At 37.9% G+C, this 21,910-nt stretch overlaps 2 protein-coding genes across 6 annotated transcripts in view; one reads left to right on the top strand and one right to left on the bottom strand.

Moving 5' to 3' along the window:
• Positions 1-5,440, bottom strand: part of LOC105720529 (mitochondrial import inner membrane translocase subunit Tim17-B-like) — a 118,948-nt gene extending 113,508 nt beyond the window's left edge. The window contains 1 exon segment of the mRNA XM_064376797.1: positions 5,312-5,440. Within this exon segment, the coding sequence (XP_064232867.1) occupies positions 5,312-5,440 (129 nt within the window).
• Positions 1-21,910, top strand: part of SOX5 (SRY-box transcription factor 5) — a 1,022,042-nt gene that overhangs the window by 386,951 nt on the left and 613,181 nt on the right. The gene's annotated exons all lie outside the window — the stretch shown is intronic.

The following is a 21,910-nucleotide window of genomic DNA, read 5'->3' as shown; positions in this document are numbered from 1 at the left end:
GTCAAGGGATTGTAAACTTCCAGACTGTGCTAAACGGAATGCTGGGAAAGGTCTGTACAGCCACGACAAGTCCTTAGACTTAAGACTTAGAAGCTTATTTGCAGTAGTTCTTTTAGGAGTTCTAGGATTCTGGGGACTAATTCGTGTTAATTGAATTTACAAGATTGTGTGTGTGTGTGTGTGTGTGTGTGTGTGTGTGTGTAGAGAGAGAGAGAGTGAGAGAGAGAGAGTTGAGACATTTAATTATCAAGATAACTAGAAGTCTCCTCATTAGGGCAGTCTCCTTGGGCTGCTTGTTGCTACATTTCTGAAGATTGTTTCATGAACATGGAGAGAGAGAAGCAGCTGTAAAATGGTTTTAACTAATGACCAGGCACAATAGCTCATTCCTTTGGGAAGCCAAGGTGAGAGGATCCCTTGAGGTAAGGAGTTTGAAACTAGCCTGGGCAAATAGTGAGACCCCATTTGTGCAAAACGTTAAAAGTCACCTGAGTGTGATGGTGTATTCCTATAATCCTAGCTACTTGGGAGACTGAGGTGGAAGAATCTCTTGAGCCTGGGAGGTCGAGGATGCAGTGAGCTATGATACTACCACTGCACAGCCTGGGCAACAGAATGAGGCCCCGTATCTTGTTTTAAACAAAGCAGATTATAAGGCCTAATATGCCCTTTTCTCCCCTGGAAGAGTTAATTCATTAACTCACAATAGACCAGAATTCAGATGCTCCTCATCTTACAATGGGTGGGTGACCTTTTGATAAACCCATCCTCTTAGGTGGAAAATGTCATAAACTGAAAATGCATGTAATACATCTAACCTACTGAACACCATAGTTTGGTCTCACCTACGTTAAATGTACTCAAAACACTTACATTAGCCTACAGCTGGGCAAAATTACTTAACACAAAGCTTTTTCTATAATAAAGTGTTGAATATCTTACATAATTTACTAAATACTGTACTAGAATCAGGAGACACAGATGGGCATTTTGTATACATGATGGGATGCAAAAACACAAAACACAATATCCAGAATGCTCTGGCAACACAGTGCACTGCAGAGTCTCAGCTGCTTGTGTGGCCGACTCATGGTTTTGTGGCTGAGTAGGAGCTGCAGCTCACTGCCACTGCCCCGCATCTCGAGGGAGTATCGTACTGCATATCGATAGCCTGGGAAAAGATCAGAATTCAAAGTATGGTTTCTGTTGAATGCATATCACTTTGCACCATGGTAAAGCCAAAAAATTGTAAGTCGAACTACTGTAAGTCAGGACCATCTGTGCGCAGTTAAATGTCAAGGTAACACACCAGGGCACCTTTTCCACGAAAAGCATTACAAAAATTGGTTCTCCTTTGGTTCTTTTGCGTTTTGGTTTTCTAAGTACTATTCAATTATGTAAAGAGTGGTTTACAATGTTAAATATTTATTTAGCTCACAATTTAAAGAACTTGAGTTAGTTACATTTTCGATTTCTTGATAACATTTGAGATATCTAATTAGAGGTAATAAGCACCCTGATAGCATTTTTATTTTGACCAACCATTTCTCTCATTTTTTCTGCAGATGGTAAGTCTCATATATTTTACATTGATTTTGTATCAGATTCTATTTCAGGCGGTTATATATTCTAAAATTGTTCTCCAATTCTGTTTCTATCTATCTGGAACTTGTCAAAGATGGGTGTTGTGGGGAAAACATAGGCTTTGCAGATAGGCAGACTTAGATGAGTACACTAGCTGAGTGATCATAGGACTATTTCTTGATCTGTCTTACTTTCTCCATCCGTGAAACAGAAATAATTCATTCTACTTTATACAGTAGCATATAAAACAATGCCTAGCACTTGCCACGTAACTTAGCTTTCTTTTCTATAAAAGGTTTTTAGGAGAAAAACAATTTTTTTTTAATCCGAAATACTTTTCACGAGGGTTTTTAACCAAAGGGCCAAATCTGGCCTACACAATGTTTGTAAAAATCATCTTTGAAGTAATTGCCAACTTTAAACATCAGTAACTGTCACATAAAAATCTGTATTTCTCACTTATCTTGAAAAAATGTATTTTCTGGCACAGAGCCTCCCCAGTTCTGCCTGGAACTCCAGGCAGAAACTGAGTATTGGCTGCTGCTTTGGACAGAGCATTTGCTAAACAGCTCACTGCAGTCCTTTGAATAACTTCTGTAGGCCTCTGCACCTGGAACTTCTTTACTATATCATCCTTTTCCTAATGAATTTTTATTTCATGATATTTTCACCAAAGAACAATAGAGTCTGTAAAAATGAACACTTCCAGTGCTTAAATGGGGGGGGGAAAAAAGTCAAGCTCTTGTTTTGTTACTCTAAGGTGATTGTACTTTCCAGACTGAAAGTTGGGCGACGGGATCTCAAGACGGCACTGAATATTTGGAACTGAGACTTCCATAAGGAAACTTTGTAACTGTGGTTCCAAACCACATGGACACTCAATTAATGCTGTTGACTGATGACCATGAATTTTCAAGTGTTTTCAGTTTTACTGCCTCTGTCCTGGACTGCCCTGGAGTGTGGTAGCAATGACACACTGTCTGTAAAATTCAAGTGCAGTATTCATCCTTGAAACAAATAGCAAAGCTATTCGGGATTGATGTTAATCTGATGTTCCGGCAAGGATCCTATTGGAACACACAAATTAAAACATAGTCCTTGGTCAATTATCACAGTGTATCTTTTGAATGAGAAAGACTCATTGACTGGTTTGACAAGAGCCTAGTGACCCTGTGAGTGTTACTAATTTTATTGTCCCAAGAGAATGCAGAAAACAGGACCTATTGTTTAGACCTCAGGCTACAATTTTACACAATTATATCTATATGAACAATATCTGAAGAGTCCCCCACAGAATATACTTATGGGAGAAAAAGTTGAGTACAATCATAACATTAATATAAAAACAACCCTTTAAATATGAAAATAGCAGCATGGCTCTAAGTCCAAAATGTAGAGAGAAAATTCTGGAGATGGAAAGCTTTGAGGTCTATTTCTAGATTATCCTGGCACTCATGCTCCTATGACATTTTATTTAAACAATAACTATAAGGAATCACAGTGAACTTAAACATCACATTTGTATTTTCTAGGGTATTGATGAGTTTTCTGAGTGTACTCTCTAGATGAGACATACAAATATGGTGGCTAAAATGGGTCTTTGGAATTAGATTGCCTGTATCTGGAGTTGGGCTCTGACATGTGTAAGCCAGCTATGGAATCTTAAGCAAGTCTCCTACCCTCTACTTTTCCTCAGTTTCTTCAGCTAAAAAATGCAGGTAATAATGGCACCTCCCTAATTATGTTAGTGAGAAGAATGAATGCGATAATGTTAATAATCCCTTAGCTCACAAAAAAAGGCCCAATCAGTGCTCCTGCTTTGTTCTTACCTTGGTTTAAGATGTACTTCAAACACAACCTGGATTTGAATAAAGAAGTTATCTGTGATTATTCTATTCAGTTACCAAATCTAACCTAAATAGATGACCAAAAAAAAAAAAAATGACTTTTCTGAACATAGTGTGAAGTACTACAAATTACTGCATCCTAAAACAATATTTTGGTCTATTGGTTGACAAGTAATCATCAGAAATAAGCTGTTTGCCTATAATTTGAAGCTGTAGATCCAGAGACTACAGTGTTAGTAGGGATGGGGAATTAAACATATGGGAAACCCAGGACATCTAAGTTCAAGATTCTCTTGAACTTGCTCTTCTCCACCACATCTTTGCAAATTTATAGAAGAAAATGCCAGGGACAGGAGCAGACTCCCACTGCAGTGAGGAGCTTGGATGTAGCAGCGGACCATCTTCATTTAAACTCAAACCCTCTTTAGTCCATGGGTCATAGATCACGCAATTATTTGCACCAGCCATATAATCACATTGTAGGCAACTTGCTCATTGTAGCGGGCTTCTTAAACCACAGCAGGCTGTAATGACATTCACATGTGGCCAATGATTTAGTTTAAGACAAAGCACTATGTATTTAAATAATATTTCTTTTTTTTTTTTTTTTTTTTTTTTTTTGAGACGGGGTTTCACTCTTGTTACCCAGGCTGGAGTGCAATGGCGCGATTTTGGCTCACCGCAACCTTCGCCTCCTGGGTTCAGGCAATTCTCCTGCTTCAGCCTCCTGAGTAGCTGGGATTACAGGCACATGCCACCATGCCCAGCTAATTTTTTGTATTTTTAGTAGAGACGGGGTTTCACTATGTTGACCAGGATAGGCTCGATCTCTTGACCTCGTGATCCACCCGCCTTGGCCTCCCAAAGTGCTGGGATTACAGGCGTGAGCCACCGCACCGGGCCCTTAAATAATATTTAACATACACCGTTTCTCTCTACTCATCTTTGAAGATCTTAATGTGTGTGCTTTCCACTGTAAATGTACTCCCCCACCCTGACTTTTTTATCTTTGGGTTTTTTTTTTTTTTTTTTTTTTTGTAATTTTCAAAACAAGGCCTCACTCTGTCACCCAGGCTGGAGTGCAGTGGCATGATCATGGCTCACTGCAGTCTGAACTTCTTGGGCTCAGGTGATTCCTTCACCTCAGCCTCCCCAGTAGCTGGGACTACAGGCATGCGCCACCACACCCAGCTAATTTTTATATTTTTTGTAGAGATGGGGTTTCGTCATGTTGCCCAGGCTAGTCTTGAACTCCTGAACTCAAGTAATCTGCCCGCCTCATCCTCCCAAAGTGTTGGGATTACAGGTGTGAGCCACTGTACCCAGCCTTTTTTAGTTTTTATTCTCAATTTTTGATTGTCTCAAGTTTCACTGGGATTTTTTTTAATGGATCTTGGTGAGCCTTACCTTTATAAGAGAAACTAGCTAACTTCATGATAGAGGCGTTACAGCCCATGTCAAGCTGTTTGGCTCACTTTTGTAACACAAGCCCCTAGATACAAAATCTGTGGCATTAGGGAAGCCCTTTGTAGTGAAAACCATTTTTTTTTCAGTATAGTCAGCAGATAATGATAATACGCATTCCTTACTTTCTTGATATATCTTACAATCCCTACTCTGGCTCTAAGGCAGTCGGCCCCTGTCATGTTTGCTCCACAAATCTTGTGCCTTTGTGTAGTGCCGACTAGGGATGGACAGGGAGTAAATGTGAGGAATGTAGATAGAAATAGATCTACAGATAAACACAAACATACATATGAAATATATATGACATAGATGACATATATGTAGTCTATTTTAGAGATTATAGATGGCATTTTATAGTGCATGGATACAAGAAATGAGGGTGTGTCTGTGTATATTTGTGTAAGACTACAGACCTTTGCTTCCAGCGTGCATGCACTGTCCTTACTGTGCAGGAAGCTGACGGTTTCTGCACCCTTGTGGAAACAGAGCTTCTGAGAGTAGAGTACTGCTTCCAGAGAAACACTGTCACCCCAAATCTCCATCGTACTCTTGGTATGTCCCAGTTTTATTTGTGTTTTGGGTTGCTTTTCTCTTTTATGGGGTTCCCCATTTAGATGTTACACAATCCTTGTAGTTGAACTGAAAATACTATGTGCAAAAATGCTGGAAAAGTGTTTCCATTACTTGAAAGATGTTAGAGAACTGAACAAAATGGACACTGAAAAGACTAAATATGAGGTGAAGCAAAGGAATATTTAATTGCCATGTAAAGCATGTAAAATATGACTCGAAATATAACTAACAAATGTTGAAGATAGTTTGCATGCTTCATGTAGTTTTTTGTACAACTGTGGAATACACTTTTGAGCTTTGAGGTAGGGCCCTGTGAAGGGATACTTCATAATCAAAAAATTCTCTGCATGTGAACTTCCTGTCAAGAAGACTGGCTGCACTGTACCCCCTTCCTGTTTCTGTGCTTTTCTTTTTGTGGCTCTGTAACCTTGTTCATCAGGTGCTTGGTGATGATTTTCTCCACTGATTAGTGTCTCTTTCCTCCCCTCCCCTCTTTTCTTTGAGATGGAGTTTTGCTCTTGTTGTCCAGACTGGAGTGCAATGGTGTGATCTTGGCTCACTGCAACCTCCACCTCCTGGGTTCAGGTGATTCTCCTGCCTCAGCCTCCTGAGTAGCTGAAATTACAGGTGCCCACCAGTATGCCTGGCTAATTTTGTGTTTTTAGTACAGATGGAGTTTCACCATGTTGGTCAGGCTGATCTCCAACTCCTGTCCTCAGGCAATCTGCCCACCTCAACCTCCCAAAGTTCTGTTTTCTTAAGGCAGAAAAGTTATTTCCTCCTTGTTTTTCTTGTGTGTGTGTGTGTGTGTGTGTGTGTGTGTGTGTGTGTGTGTGTTTTCCATTCTCTTTCTATACTGATATCTGGAACAGAAATTGGTTTGGTCTTACTAAGATCTTCCAGACTCCTATCTCCCCAGGTAATGATAACATCTGCTAGAAATGGCATAGTAACAAAACAAAGCAACTATTTGTAAGTCCTTTAGAGTGTTTCTCAAAAGATGGTGAATCTAAGAAGTTTGTCAAATCTCAGATTTCTGCTGGACGTAGTGTCTCATGCCTGTAATCCCAGCACTTTGGGAAGCCAAGGTTGGCAGATTGCTTGAGCTCAGGAGTTCGAGACCAGCATGCGCAACATGGCAAAACCCCATCTCTACTAAAAATATAAAAATTAGCCAGGTGTGGTGTGGCACACTTGTAATCCCAGTTGCTTGGGAGGCTGAGGCTGGAGGATCGCTTGAACCCAGGAGGCAAAGGTTGCAGTGAGCCAGGATTATGTCACTGCGCTCCAGCCTGGGCGACAGAGTGAGACTTTGTCTCAAAACAACAGCAATAACAACAACAACATACCCATAGATTTCTGGGTCACATTTCCCAAGATTCTGATTCAGTAGGGTTCGATGATTCCCAGGAATCTGCATTTTTGCATGCTGCTTCCAGGGAAACATTGCTTTGTGGATGAATGGTTTCCACAGCTGGTAATAACTGGATGAATATCCGGAATAACTTCTTATTTCTAACTGTGACTGAATATCAGAATTTACAGTGGATGTTCATAAAAATGCCTAAGCCTCACACCCAGAAATTCTAATTTATTAGGTTTGGTTTAAGGCCCAAGCATCTGTATTAAAATATTAAAATATCACCTCCCCGACCCTGACCCCAACGACCGCTGAACTCCTCAGGCTATTTTTTCTGTACAGCCAAGATTGATAACCACGGCCTTAGCTCCTAACCTCACCACGTTGTTATATGTATACTCCTCAGTGATTACCAGGTAGAAAGCTGGAAAAGGCTGCATTCCTTGTGAATAACTAATATGAGCAGAAAAAGCCAGCCTATCAGCTGCCCCTCATTTATACATTGATTAGGTCTCAAAATATGACAAGCTCAACTTAACTGTTAGGGAAAGAGTCAGTGAGACCAGTAGATAGCTGGAAAACAGACCTCTTAGTTTATTTCTTAAGTGTCACATCAATCTGCCCAGTGAAGTGATTAAAGGGGAGACTCCAAACTGCAATGGGAAGCAAGCCCTGATTTGTTCAGGGTCATGAGCAATGGCTCAAAACCATCTTGTTTGCAGATACTTCTTTCGTGCTATTAGGCTGTCAGTTGACAGATTTTGCAAGATTTATGGCTCAAAACTCAAGTGTACACATGTGCAAGAGGGTGGGACAATGTGATGGGTTAGAGGAGGCGAAAGGAGAGGAAGACGGGACGGGAGCATGACTGTTTGCTACTGTGGACCATGCTTTTGGGATTCAACTTCCCAGTCTCTCTCTCTGGATTTTCCCCCATTCTCCTAGTAAACATGATTTTTAATTTCTGGAATTCCTGCTGTAGGAAATTAAAATAAAAAGTGAGGCTTCAACCAGAAGCACCTAATTTATGAAAAGATTCCTAGGGTGCGTTTAATAATAAAGTTTCATTGAAGGGATAATAATAAAGATTTAGCATCCCTGTCCCTGGAAATTGATGACCTTTCCCATTCCCTTGAGAAAACTCTGCTTTCATGGCATAATTGACTCTCTTTTATTGGACCTGTTTGCTTCTTTTAAACTTATTTGAATTGAAATTTCTGAGACTTTCGTTTAAAGTCTCACGTCCTCTTCACAGTGGGGACAGTAACTTGCTGCATCTTTCTGCTTTTCCCTCAGAGATTTTTCTCTTTCCTGCCAGGAGGGAACCCCTTGCCTGTTGCTGTCAACGACACTTCTCACTGATTTCCCTCTTTCAGTTCCTGCAATCTAAACTGAAACTTTTTCTTTCTCTTATCTTTCTTTTTTTTTCCTTAAGACAGGGTCTCCCTCTGTCACCCAGGCTGGAGTACAATGATGCAAACACAGCTCACTGCAGCTTCGACCTCCCTGGGCTCAGGTGATTCTCCCACCTCAGCCTTCTGAGTAGCTGGGACCACAGGCATGCACCACTATGTCCGGCTAATTTTTGTATTTTTTTGAAGAGACAGGGCTTCACCATGTTACTCAGGCTAGTCTCAAACTACTGGGCTCAAGAGATCCTCCTGCTTCATCCTCCCAGAGTGCTGGTATTACAGGCATGACTTAGAGCACCCAGCCCAAACTGAAACCTAAAAGCAAATGCTACCCTATCACTCCTCTGCTTAAAGTCCAGGGACTCTGCAGGGTTTATCAAATGCAGATTTAGTTTACAGCCTGGAATTTGTTTCTACTTCCAATCTCCAAGCCTGCTTATGCCACAGTACACACACACACACACACACACACACACACACACACACACTTCTCCAACCATACTACACTATCCCTCATTCCTCAAAGTGGCATGTTCTCATATTCTCTAGCATCTACGCACATTTTCTGCCTTTTGCTTGTTTTTGTCTTTCTCTGTAGAAGTCCTCATAAACTCTAACTTCAAGACTTAAATGCCACTTTCTCTGTGAAAATGGAAACTTTCCCCCTCAATCAGAGTGTGTCAAATTCCCTTCTTCTTTTTTTAAAAGAGACAGAGTCTTGCTGTGTTGCCCAGACTGCTCTCGAACTCCTGGGCTCAAGCGATCCTCCTGCCTCAGCCTCCCAAAGTGCTGGGATTATAGGCGTGAGCCACCACGCCTAGCCAAAGGGTCCCTTCTTTATATGCTCTCTAGCCCCCTATTCACACTCCCATGCTAAACACTCAATGTTATCATTGCATTAGGATTGCTTCCTTCAGAAACCGCAAATGAAAGCCGTTTCTCTGTCTTGTTTTTCTCCATTGCCTCATAAAATACTGAGCAAATCATAGTCAACACTTTAAAAACTGTCTGTTGGCCAATGAAATAAAAGAAAAAACAAAAATCACTATTAGAAGTTTGCCAAAAAAATATGTCTTGGGAGCAGAGGGAAAGGCTTAGAGTAAAATGTCGGGAATAAACTATCAAGGTTTCCGTTTTCCCCATTGCTACAGCGCCTAGTGTAACAGCCAAGCCTCCCTAGGACCTGTGCACTCTGGAAGCCCACCAGAGCGAGAGGAGCTGGAAATGGTGCTTAAGTGGGATAGCTGTTTGCTAAGCCACATTTCTAGGTTATGGTGTTTTGGGGAAGGGTCAGTTATCTCCTATTTCCACATGAATTTATAATGATGTTGTAGATGAAGTAGTGTAGGTGCAGTGGCTCGGCCGAGGCATCTCATTAGTGACATGGCAATATGCTGTGTCCCCTGAATCCAGTGCTTCACTTTGACTGCACTATTGAAAGCCAAATTCCATTGTTTTTGATGCCTGGGGAGATAATTTTCCACCATATGTATTCATAATGCACTTGATAATTTGCCTATAAAAATCATGGAGACCTTTTGTTTAAATGCAAACCAAGCACTATAAATCTCATTGGTGTTCAAGTTTTGTGATTCAAAATCAAATATGGACAGGTGTGTGCAGACAGGGTGTGCAGTGGCCTGCAGATGACATCAGAAACACATGGAACGTAAGTGACAGAGGTCCTGAGGGCACATTTTAAGTCTGCTTCTCCTGATGCTATGTACGTCTGGGGTAAATCAGGTTTTCCTTATCTGGAAGAACAGCGACTCCTGCCCTTACTCCTGGCTTCTTCCCACCTGACACTGGGTCTTCTGAGTGAACTCACAACTCGGTGCCTGGCTGATTCTGTGGTGTCTGTTCCATTCTCCTCCTTTGCCCTGACTAATGCAGAAATGTCACCAGCCACCCTGCGGTCACCTTGCAGATGTGGCGCAAGTTCCCCGTCCTGGCACTAGTGCTGCCTGCTGTTTCGTGGACTGCAGAGGAGAGCTGCTGGTGTTTCCAGTGTTCCTCCTGAACGCTGTGAAACCACTCTTTTATTTCATTTTTGTCTTTCTCTTTCCCCGGACTCTGACACAAGCCACTGAGAAAACTACGGGGGTCAGAAAACAATCTTAAGCCATAAAACCTGCTGTACTTAAAGGTGCCGCTCTCCTCTGAAAAAAATTCATTGTCCTTACACTTAGTTGATTAGCCTCTGTTATTGCTTTCTCCCAGGAAGCCCTTTGTGGTTCAGGCATAATATATACCTAATGAACTCATTCTACCAGCCCTCCAAAGAACTGGACAGGCATAAGGCTAGACAGCCTTGAGATTGGGGTGACGAGGATGGCATCACGTAGCTTAGATCAGTCAGATCCATTGCTTACTATGCATCTATAGTGAAACAAAGTTTATAAACAAAGGGCTAGAAGACCCCTGACGTCTTTGAGGGGAATAATTTGCTCAAGGCTACCATCACGCAACATCACACATGGCATCCTAATCTAGGTCCTTCTAATTCTAGAGCCACTCTGCTTTTAATACTTCTCATTTCTTGTCTAATTTTCTGTAAACTACATGTTGGATGAATGAATGAGGACAGGAACACATTGTGTGGGAAGATGCTAATGCCCTGGAAATGCTACCAAGTAAAATAGTTGTATATAGTGGTTTCTTTTAAAGTATCACCTATTTAAAAAACTGAGGAAGTGATTTGGAGTGAGAATTTACTATATAACAGCTTGAGTTTTTAAAGATAGAGCTCAGAGTTTTTATGACCTGCTTGAGAGTTGATGATGGATTCTGACAATAATGATTTGAAGTGAATTTCTTTTCCCGAAGACTTTAAAAATGTCTCATGAAGTTTTCTATAAGATGTCTCTGTTAGGCATGTGAAATTTTAGATAATACATTTAGAAATCAGTACCTTATTTTCTTCCAGTGAGAATATAGCAAAAGTTGGTGACCTTTATGTCTGTCATAATAAAAATGACTTTTATTTACTTGAGAAGGACCTTTTAATCCTAAGAGATCCTTAATTTTTATGTGGTTGTCGCTATTCACTGTAAGAATCACTTCACTTTTTTTTTTTTAATGTAGTTTCATTTTTGAAAGCAGTTGATTTGCCTACTTGGGAAATGTTATATTCAAGAGCTGCACATACCCTATCTTTTTGTTTTGGAAAGTTGGGGTGTAGTAATAATGTTTATTTGTTGTGAGATACTAGGTTTTGCATGGAGATGTCTATATAGACACATTTGCATCCACATACAGAAATATGTACACAAGAATGAATCCTTTGTACCTATAGGGACATGCCGACCTGCCCATCTTTTCATAGATATGTAAGATTTTCCTCCCACCCTGGGAGTTTGATTTTCACAATGATGGGGCTTCTTTTATACTTACTAATTCTATTCTCTATTGTATTCCAACAGGCATCATATTATCTGCCTTGTCCAATTTGCTTCTGTGTCTCATTAAAGTGGCCTGCTGTGAGGCTAATTTTTCTTGCTCATTTTATTGATATTTTGGGAGAGTGAGATTTTTTTCCAAGCAGTTCCTGCTTTAGTATAGGGTTGTGGTAGCTGTCAAAAGAAGGCTTTGAAACCATCCTCTAAAATAAATAAAAAATAAAAGCAGCTTATTTTAGTATCTCTATTGAAATACAAATTACAGGTCATTGATCTTTTCCCCACTTCCTTGTAATTATTTTTGTTGCAGATTTTTTTTAAAAAAAGACAATGCAATATATTTTAAAAAGCAAATAAACCTCAAGGATAAGAATAGCATCAGATAAGTTTGTAAATGGCTATGGCACACATTTAGTAGGAGAAAAGCATAATAAAACCTAGCTTTGTTGTTATTTACCACAATCTAAAATAAAGTATGTCACTCATTAGATTAACACAACTTTGAATCAATCTAAAATCTCACCATGGAGCGACTGTTTAATTCTACAAGTTTAGACTGACTTATTCTTGTCAGGTCAACCAGTTTTCCAAAATATGCATAATTTTAAAATAATGTATAATAATACCAGAAAACAGAAATACATCTCCATTTTCCTCCTCTCACCGCCTTGCCTTCCCTTCTTTGAGAAGGAAAAAAAAAAAGAGGTGATGTCAAAACAAGGAACATCATTCCCTCTAAGAGATGGCAGTCTGTGCTTTGCCTTTGGGGGCCAGATGGCAATGAGAACATTGAAGAACCAGCAAATGTCTGGGTTTGCACCCTGGCTTTTTCCCTTTCTCTCTCTGAGCCCCACCTTGCCCTTCTGCAAACTAGGGATAATTAGAGTCTTGTAGGAGGGTTGAGGGAATGTATATGAGTAAAGAAAATAATGACTGACATATAATAAGCACTGTGTCATGTTTGTAAAATAAAGATCTCAGTCGCTGGATTAGATCAGAAACAAATGTTTAGAATAATAAGTTGCTGTTTTTAGTAAAACAAAGAAAACGTGTACCTTCTGCAGATCCATTTAAGATTTGGCATTGAGAGACATTATTTTCCTTTGTGATATATTCTCAAGTAGAAGTCTCAGAGTGTGGCAGAGTCAGGGGAAGAGTGGAAGGGGACATGTTAACATCACATTACCAGGGGCAAGTCCAGAAGGGCCTGCAGAAATCGTGGTGCTGCTTCGGAAGGTTTTATCAGCTTAGCAGTGACTACCGAATTCAGCTTATCTTTTCCAACCTGCTCCACAGGCCACTAGTTCTATAAATTGTTAATAGGTGTGTTTGGAAGAGGTTCCTAGGTAAAATAAGTTTGTCAGATACTCAGTTAAGCAAACTTATATAACAATCCTTAGAGCTTTTAATATATTATAAATTTTAATACTATAGGAAATGCACATATTATATATCATACCCCAAATTTATTTCATCATGATTTCCTTTTAAAAAAATCATACAACTAGTGTTATCCTCCTAAAGATAGACTGTCATTTGGGATATAAGTAATTTTTTGGTTCTTGCCATTTTACACAGAAGAACTAAATAAAATAAAGTTGGTTTGGAAAGAAAGAATATAATGTTAATAATAGCTAGCATCCAAATAATATTTTACAGCTTAAATATCTTTTCATATATATTATTTTCCTCAGAAGCGTATTTTCCTCTTTCATGTTCATTCACTCACCCTCCACCTCATTCTCTTTCTCCTGAAATCATATGAATGGGCATTCTGAGAACCGAGTCATTCCAGTTCCAAGTAAATACCTCATAAAACACTTTGCTTATGTGCTCACAGAATTGAGATAAAGGCAACACTGTTTTTGGTAGCAAAAAAATAGAAATCACCTAATATTTACCCAGGGAGGAATGAGTAAGCAAAGTGCATGCAAACAATTCATGTTAAAATGAATGAACTAGCTTTATGTGTAATAGCATGCATAAGTCTTAACAACATGATTTTGAGTGACAGTAAATGGAACAAAATTAAAATAAGCAAAAATAGGACTGAGTTTTGAAATCACTGTCAAATAACAATGAGAAAAAAGAGGTGCTATAGATAATAATGACATGAATAGAGTTAATTGCTCATCAAAACTTAGGTAATCTTATCATTAGTGTAAGGCTTGGAAAATTAGGGCCCTGGTTGTTTTAATGCTCTCTCATTCTCACTGTTTCTTGTGTTGCTCTGTATTTCCTGAGAATCTCATTCACATTCAGGATTTCATTTATCAACTTATATGCTAATGAGACACACATTTATATATCCACCTCACACTACTCTCTTGAACGGCAGGTGTGTCTATTCATTGGCCGCCTGAACATCTTCACTTGGATATCTAGCAGACAACTCAAACATAGTATGTCTCAAACAATTCGTTATTCCATACAATTCTCACCCTCTTCTATGAAGCAACACATAAGAAAAGTCACTCCTCTTCTTGTATTTTCCATCTCTTACAAATAGCACTCAAGCCAAAACCCATTTGTCATTCCCAACCCACCACCCTTCCCTGACATCTAATGTCATCATATTCTTTCCCTTCTCCCTTCTATGTTTCTTTCCAGCCCAGCCCCTCCTCTAAGTCTCTTCTTCCACAACCCCGGTTCATTTACCTTAATGATGTTTTCCTGGGTTATTGTACTATCTCTCTAAACATATCCCTGCTTCTAGTATGGTTGTTTTCCAAAACATCCTCTACTTGTGTGTCAGATCTTCCCCAATCTCATGTATCTCATATATATCTCCATTTTCCATCACATTCTTTGGTGACCTCCTTAATTTTTAGATTAAATGTAAACTCCTTAGCATGGTTTCAAAAGTCTTGGTTTGTTAAACCAATAACTGCTATGCCTTAACGATGATCTTCTACAACCCTTTCCTTCTCTTCTTCCTCTTCCCCTCTTCCCCACTGTTGGCTCTTCCAAACTCCAGCCATATCAACCTACCCACCTTTTCCTGTGTATTTCTGCATGCCTGGAACGTCCTTCTCAACCCTGGTTCTTTGATGTTCCTTTACACTTCCTTAAAGACTTTAAGAAATACAGTTATCTTGTACTTTTTCATAAATCAAAAACTATGCAATAGAAGTGTCACATACATTTTGACTTACATTTTGCTCCATTAGAATAAAAACAGTGAAAATGAGGGCATTAAATTTCTAAAAGCAATATTTGAATCCCTTGGACTGGTAAATGTAAATTATCTAGAATAGTCTGATACGGAATATCATTTTAGAAATAAAATAGGAATTTTTATGATTTGTGAAATACTTGTGGGATTTGTAAATGCAAATAAGTTATCCTTCAGTTTTAAGCATCTTCAGGGCAGGAACTGTGTGTGTCTATTTTATAAGCTCCATAGCCCATAATTCCATGCTTTACACATACTAGACACTCAACAAATGTTTGTTACGTTGAAAAACTGATTGTGTTGTCATGGGAACACATGATATCAAAACATTTAATAATAGGTATTATTTCACCTCACAGAAATAAGGCAAATGTTAACTAGGTGTACCCACAAAGTGTCTGAAATATCACTTTGAAAATGTGAATGTTACTGTGTTTATGTAACCATTATAAATGAATGATGCAAGGAAAGGGTGTTTGCAAGATATCTAGAAATATATTTAGTTTCTTGTATATCAAAAAATGGCCTTAAACATACTTTATATTGCTTTGTTACACTCTGGGTTTTTAAAAAATATATTACTTTCAAAAATACCTTCTTGTAAAATAATTAGAACAAATTGCCATTAGTGTCATTCAATATCACAGGAAAATATGTCATGGGGAAGAATTCTTTTTTTGAAAGATTTTAAACAAATGACAGATTAACTACCTTTTATCAACAATTGGTAATGTAAAACAGAAAAGTAGAGGAATGAAGCCATAATATATTGAGGTAGGAAGCCTTTAGGTAACACAGGTGAAATGTAACCCTTAAATATTTGCCAGTCTATTTTCCCAGTTTTCACTTTTTGTTATAAATACTTATAGACCTACAGAAATAGTGCCTTGATAATTAGCTCGTTGATACTGATTTGGTATAAATTAAGTACTTGTTTCCATTCAGGGACACCAGGGTAATTAGCAACTGGGACAGGTGAATCTAATTTACAATTTTATCCTTTAACTGAATTTCATAGGGCATATAGTTAAATAGACAACATTACTATTTTTCTCCTTGGTAAATAAGTTAAATGATCATTTTGGTTTCAAAAGTGAATATTATATGCCTAGGAGTGAGAAATTAGATAAAATATATGTGTATTGGAGCTTTTTTAATTAAAAAAGGAAAGCATATATTATTGTAATGTTTAGACATGACAGTAATTTAAGGAAGAAAGCTTTAAGTTTATACACTTTGAAATGTATATGTGTGAATAATAAAACATCAGCTTCAATTCTACTGATGAGTATTTTACTTCTGTCTCATAACAGCCAGTGTGTTCTGTGTCATAGAACATAGTATCATTGTGTATCTGGAGACTCGTTGAAGAAAATGGAGTGAAAGGTACAAACTTACGGAATGTTTACTCACTAGAGATCGTTCTCTGAGACAATAAGTAGAGAAGGATTAGTTGCTCCATGGGCAAATACATAGACTTATTTTTGTAATAAAGTACTGAAATAACCTATATCATATACCATTTAATTTATACCATATTATTTCTCTTCTATGGAAATAATTTTGATAAATGATTTGAATGATGTCTGTCTTTTTGTTTTTTCACAAGTTGCAGAATCAGGGCATCCTGCTACTTTTCTCTGCCTGGGATGTAGAGAGAGATATGAAGAGAGATTAAAAAATGGACAACGAGAGAGAGAGAGAGAGAGAGAGAGAGAGAGAGAGAGAGAGAGATCCATACATATATTTTTTAAAGCAGGTGAAAGAGAAAGCATATTACTGAACAAGAGGTTAAAGAAAAAATTATTTTCATCTTTTGATTGGCTGCTGCTAGCTTTTCAAAAGAGATACATCATTATCAGAAAAACATTTTGAAGACCCATGCCCCATGCTGTTTTCACACCCTTCAATGCCATTTAGCCTGATAGAATCCTTGTATTTTAGGTGCTTATGATCCAAGCCAGATAATGCGGCATGAATCTACGAGGCAGAGATTGTAGGATAAAGTTTGGAATAAATACAAAAAAAAAAAAAAAGGAATTATAAATTAGAAGGCCTGAAATGCAAGAGTGTGATGAGTAGACAAAAAGAACTTTGCTGAAGTTTGATCTCTAATACAGTGTCTGCAAATAGGTCTGGCACCATGTCATTTTCATATGGCTACCTCCCAGATCGTGGATCAGGTCTACTGTTTATTAAGATAAATGCCGAAGTGTCTGCAAAGGAGCACTTCAAAATGACAGACCTTCGTAATGCTGTGTGACTAGTTTGGGACTTTTGTTTTCAATCATTGCTTTATCATTTGCCTTAGGTCATTTCTGAAAGCCCTATTGTGTCATTAACTGAATTATGCTATGATTTGAGTTTATTCCTTCATATTTAAAAAGACTTCCAGGACTATCCTTCTCTGGTTTGCACTTAAGTGAAATTAAAAGTCTGACTGTTAGGTAGTGCCTTTAGACCAGCTGAAATAGCTCCTCCAGCTTACATCCTTAGGGTCTCATTAGGAAAAGGCTCACAGCATGCCTGACACCAGTTAATATTTGCAGAGCTCATTTACCTACATTGGAAACAAACCAAAAAAAAAAAAAAGCCAGACAAATTCTACTAAAGTGAAGAAGGCTGAGGGCATCAGTGCCCATCATCTGGGTCACCCTTCTCTGTCAGAAGTGGATGACCCACCAGGCAGTGACTCCTTAGCTCTTTGAAACTGATGAAGACCTATTGAAAATGGGTCTTCAAGTATGTTTGTTCTTTAAGATTCCACAGGACAAAATAGGTAACCCATAACCTTGTGAGAAAAGGGGAGTGAAAAAAGGATTCCTTTCCAAAACAAAATACGTCCTTTACATAAGCCTAGTTAGCCACAGAGTTTGTTTTCCCAGAGGATAAAGGATAATATTCACATGATCGTGGCTCTGCCGTGATGGGATTATAAGCCACAGTTTTTTCCTAATCAGAAATACAGAGCATGGTGGTTTGCAGTTTCTTTGAGAAAATCGCTTGTTACTTTCCTCATTACTATTTCTCCTTACTATATGCCACTTAGACTAATGTATCCATTTGAGGAAAATCTGGTGCCAATAATTACGGGCCAAATGTCCTCAACAACTGAACACTGTCTTCTCTATCAACCCTGATAGCAGACTTACTTAGGAGTCATTACTTTTGTCCAAATATGAGGATGACTTTGGATAAAACTAAATAAGTATACGTAAATAATATGCGCTAGCTTATTAATCTAGAGGCATTCTCAACCTTTGTTTATCGTGGGATTAGCTAGTGATTTTAGAGTACCTGATCTGTTTGCTAAAGAGACTCTGGTCTGTTGTATCTCTTTCTATAAAAGCACAATGGAGAAAACATGTCAAAACTCTTGAACCCCAGTAGGATTTTTAAAACTTAATTACTGTCAAAAAAATCCAGTGACCAACCCAGGCTGAGGATTTTCCCAATGTCTCTTCTACCTCTTTTCTTTCATTTACTTCCAGTATTCTTGAGGGAATAGTCTCTTCAGCATTTCCCAGAAGTCTCTTTACCAATGATTTCTATTAAATTTTCCCATTAACCATAAATTTTTCTTCACAACCATATTTTTGTATCCTTAGGTTGCCTCTAGAGTTCTGACTTTCTAGAGAAAACTTCTTGAATTTGGAATTGTCAGGAAAGTGTGTACACACTTTGAGGCTTTTGTTATTTGATACTATATAAACTTTAGTTGACATTCTGAAGAGCAGAGTGTGAATTTCCCTTTTCTCTGGACCTTTGCTAACAACTGTGTAGTACATTTTTGAAAATTTTTGTCAATTTTATGGATGACAATTTAAGTTATGAGCCATGACTTTTACATTGTCTACTTCAGCAAAATGTTATTAGTAGTCTCTCTGCTTTTCCTCTTTGCAACATTTGCTTCTATTGCGTTTATCCAACCACTTGAACCTCTCATTTCCTGACTTTTTATAATATTATTTATTAATTGATTTTTATCCAACTATTAGTCTCTTTAGCTAATGTTCATTAATAGTAAACATACTAGCCTTGGCTGTGACAACCTCAATGTTTATACTCTCTGCTCTACTAAACAAATGGTGGATATATTCAGAGTTTCAAACTCTGTATACTTCAAAGCTGATCTGTGAAACGTGACCCATGTGACATTCCTGCTTGATATAGTAGCTGTCTTCAAATATTTGATGGAGAGTGGGATTTATAAGACTGCTGGACAATGCCAAAGGCACTTTTTATTATTCTGTTTTATTGTCATAACACCTGAAGTTCGGTACGAAGTAACTTGTTTGTCTAAGATTATATGGTCAATAAGTGGGAGATTCAAAACCCTCTGGAAGGCCCTTTGGAAGTTGTCTAGAAGTCTACCACTGCCTTTCAGGCAGGACTAAAACTTGGTGTTAGGATAGCAATCACTCAGAGTAGAAACATCTGGAGTTAAGCCCACCACTTCACAGTGGAATGACCCCCAACAAAGAGAATCATCTCTGTGTGTTCAGTTTGCTCAGCTGCAAAGTGGGGATAATGATGTCTACTTTAGCAAGGTTGTTGTGATCATTAAGTAATACACATGCTAGTACTCTGTTAATTTTAAAGCTCCGTAGGTAAAGGGATGAGTGTGTGTGCACATGCTGTTGTTTGTGTTTAGAGGGGGGTGTATTTACGAGGTCATCCTCTGGAAAAAAATATGTATTATTTTAGATGGAGTCTTGCTCTGTCACCAGGCTGGAGTGCAGTGGCACAATCTCAGCTCACTGCAACCTACGCCTCCTGGGTTCAAGTGATTCTTCCGCCTCAGCCTTCTGAGTAGCTGGGACTAGCTAATTTTTTTTGGGGGGGTGCGATTTTTAGTAGAGACAGGATTTCACCATGTTGGCCAGGTTGATCTTGATCTCTTGACCTCATGATCCGCCTGCCTTGGCCTCCCAAAGTACTGGGATTACAGACGTGAACCACCACGCCTGGGCAAAAATAATTTTTACAACTACTTTTGAAACATATCACATCTTTACTGTCTAGAATTTTTTGTATTAAGCTACTCTTCTCATGCGAGTTGATGTGTGATCAATTCAGTTTGGGCCATAAAAATATACAGAAAAAAACACTTCAGTGGGGTTGGACCTCAGTACATTACTCAAGTCTCACTTATATCTATCCTTTCTTCCCTTTCTCTCTGTGTAATCATGATTTTTGTTCAGGCCTTCATCTTCAATCTTCCTTTGTCCACTCCCTTCTGCTGAATCAATCTTCTAATAACAGAATATCACTTCTAATAAAAGAAAGATCACTGCCAATGGAGTGATCTTTCTAATAACAGAAAGTTGATCCTGTTACTTTATTGATTATAAACATATAGCGGCCCAATGTTGCATATAGGATGCAATGCAAATGTTGTAACATAACTTTGAAAGCTTACCCAGCCTCCCCTGTCCTCCTGGTCACTTGGCCATTCTTCTTTTAGTACATCATGCTTGGAGTTCGAGAAATATGATGACTGATAGAGATTCTTTTTCTTCTATATATTTTTCTACTATAGATGTTATGAACATGAAAACTTCAGGAATATTGTAAAATTTAATATGTCTAATTACATTCAAGTAATTTCTTATGTATTTATTTATTATCACTAAAACTTACCAACTTCTTTATAGAAAAAAGTACCTTTGATAGTTTTATCATTTTGTGATTTTCATAACAGAAAATAGTGGCATGTAAAGCTCAAAGCTGTTAATTTTTTTTTCTCTTGATCGAGGGAGTGATCTGTATGGCAGTAATTAGTAGATTTTGCTTGTGCTTTTCTAGATGTAATGATTATTTGTATTAAAACTTTATTGGATACCCAGAGATGAGAAGCTTTGCCTAAAGGCATATCCTGGTTAAAAATATTTTTCCCGTTATCTGTTGTTATTGAAAACACTGGGGAGAATATACTTCTCATCCAAGTAGTGTATTCTGAATAATGTTTCATCCATAAGGATTACAGATCTTTGCAGTCTGTCAGCATCATGTTTCTGCATAATTATTCACCTTGTCAATTACTCATATTTGAGTGTTGAATAAGTAGTGTTAGGTTGAATGACGCTGATCCCAGAATATTATCTGGAACATGTTCCTTAAAATAAGCTGATAGATGCATTTGTTTTATCATATGCTATCTTCTAAAATTAGGGTTAGAAAATAATATATGGTTAAGAGTTCAGTTAATGAGATGTTGGGTGATTAAGTCATTTCTATGCCTAATTGATGGATAATGAGTTCATTGGGAAAAATTTATTGAGTTTCAAAACCAAGTGACAGGTTACTCTAGTTGTTGACAGTAACAGGGAAAACACAAAATCTCAAAGTTAGTAAATTCATTGAATATTTTCTCTTAGAATAGAGTTTGTTACAAAATAAATATTTTTCTTAAGATTCAAGTTATTTTCAGCAATTTTTAAATTTAAGAACAGAGAGTCGAATTTGTAATATTTATGGGAAAAATCCAAGGAGACAGAAGAGAGGCGGGGACCTTGTTTTACTTATCTTCTGCCTTTGAATTTAGCCTGGCACATCGTAATAGTTCACAGAATGTTTGATGGATAAAGGAACGAATGGTTAAGTGTATAGGTGGATAGATGGATGAATGGATAGATGAGTGAGTAAATGAAATAAAGACTTGTCAAAAAGTCTAGGGAATTAGATATAATGAATGGAAATAATAGATAACTAAATTTCTATGTACATGATATATCTGAGAATCATTTCATACCAAAACACATCACACCACTCCTAATTAATGCCCTTTTCAGAATGATTGCTTTGTTCCTTATAGGCTACTGTTCCAAGTAATTTTGAAAATATTATTTTGTTTTTAATTTCAAAATAACTTTAAAGCTATAGAAGAAAACAACTTCATTGGCTCATTATTTGATAAGAACATCTCAAAAAGTTAACCAAATGTTAACCAAGTGTTCTCACCTAAGTTAGTAGGCAGCAAGGGGCTCAAAATGACTTTTGTTTCTCTAAAATAACATATGTCTTCAGAGGAGTTTTATTTTTTGATGTGTATCTCAAATAATATATGGCAGTTTCTGAATAAAAATTCCATA

This window comes from Aotus nancymaae, unplaced genomic scaffold, assembly GCF_030222135.1.
Source record: "Aotus nancymaae isolate 86718 unplaced genomic scaffold, 86718_ANA_hifiasm-v0.15.2.pri h1tg000016l, whole genome shotgun sequence".
Classification (NCBI taxonomy): Eukaryota; Metazoa; Chordata; class Mammalia; order Primates; family Aotidae; genus Aotus; species Aotus nancymaae.
Note: the sequence above shows the minus strand (reverse complement) of the source record. Positions and strands in the feature narration are given on the sequence as shown.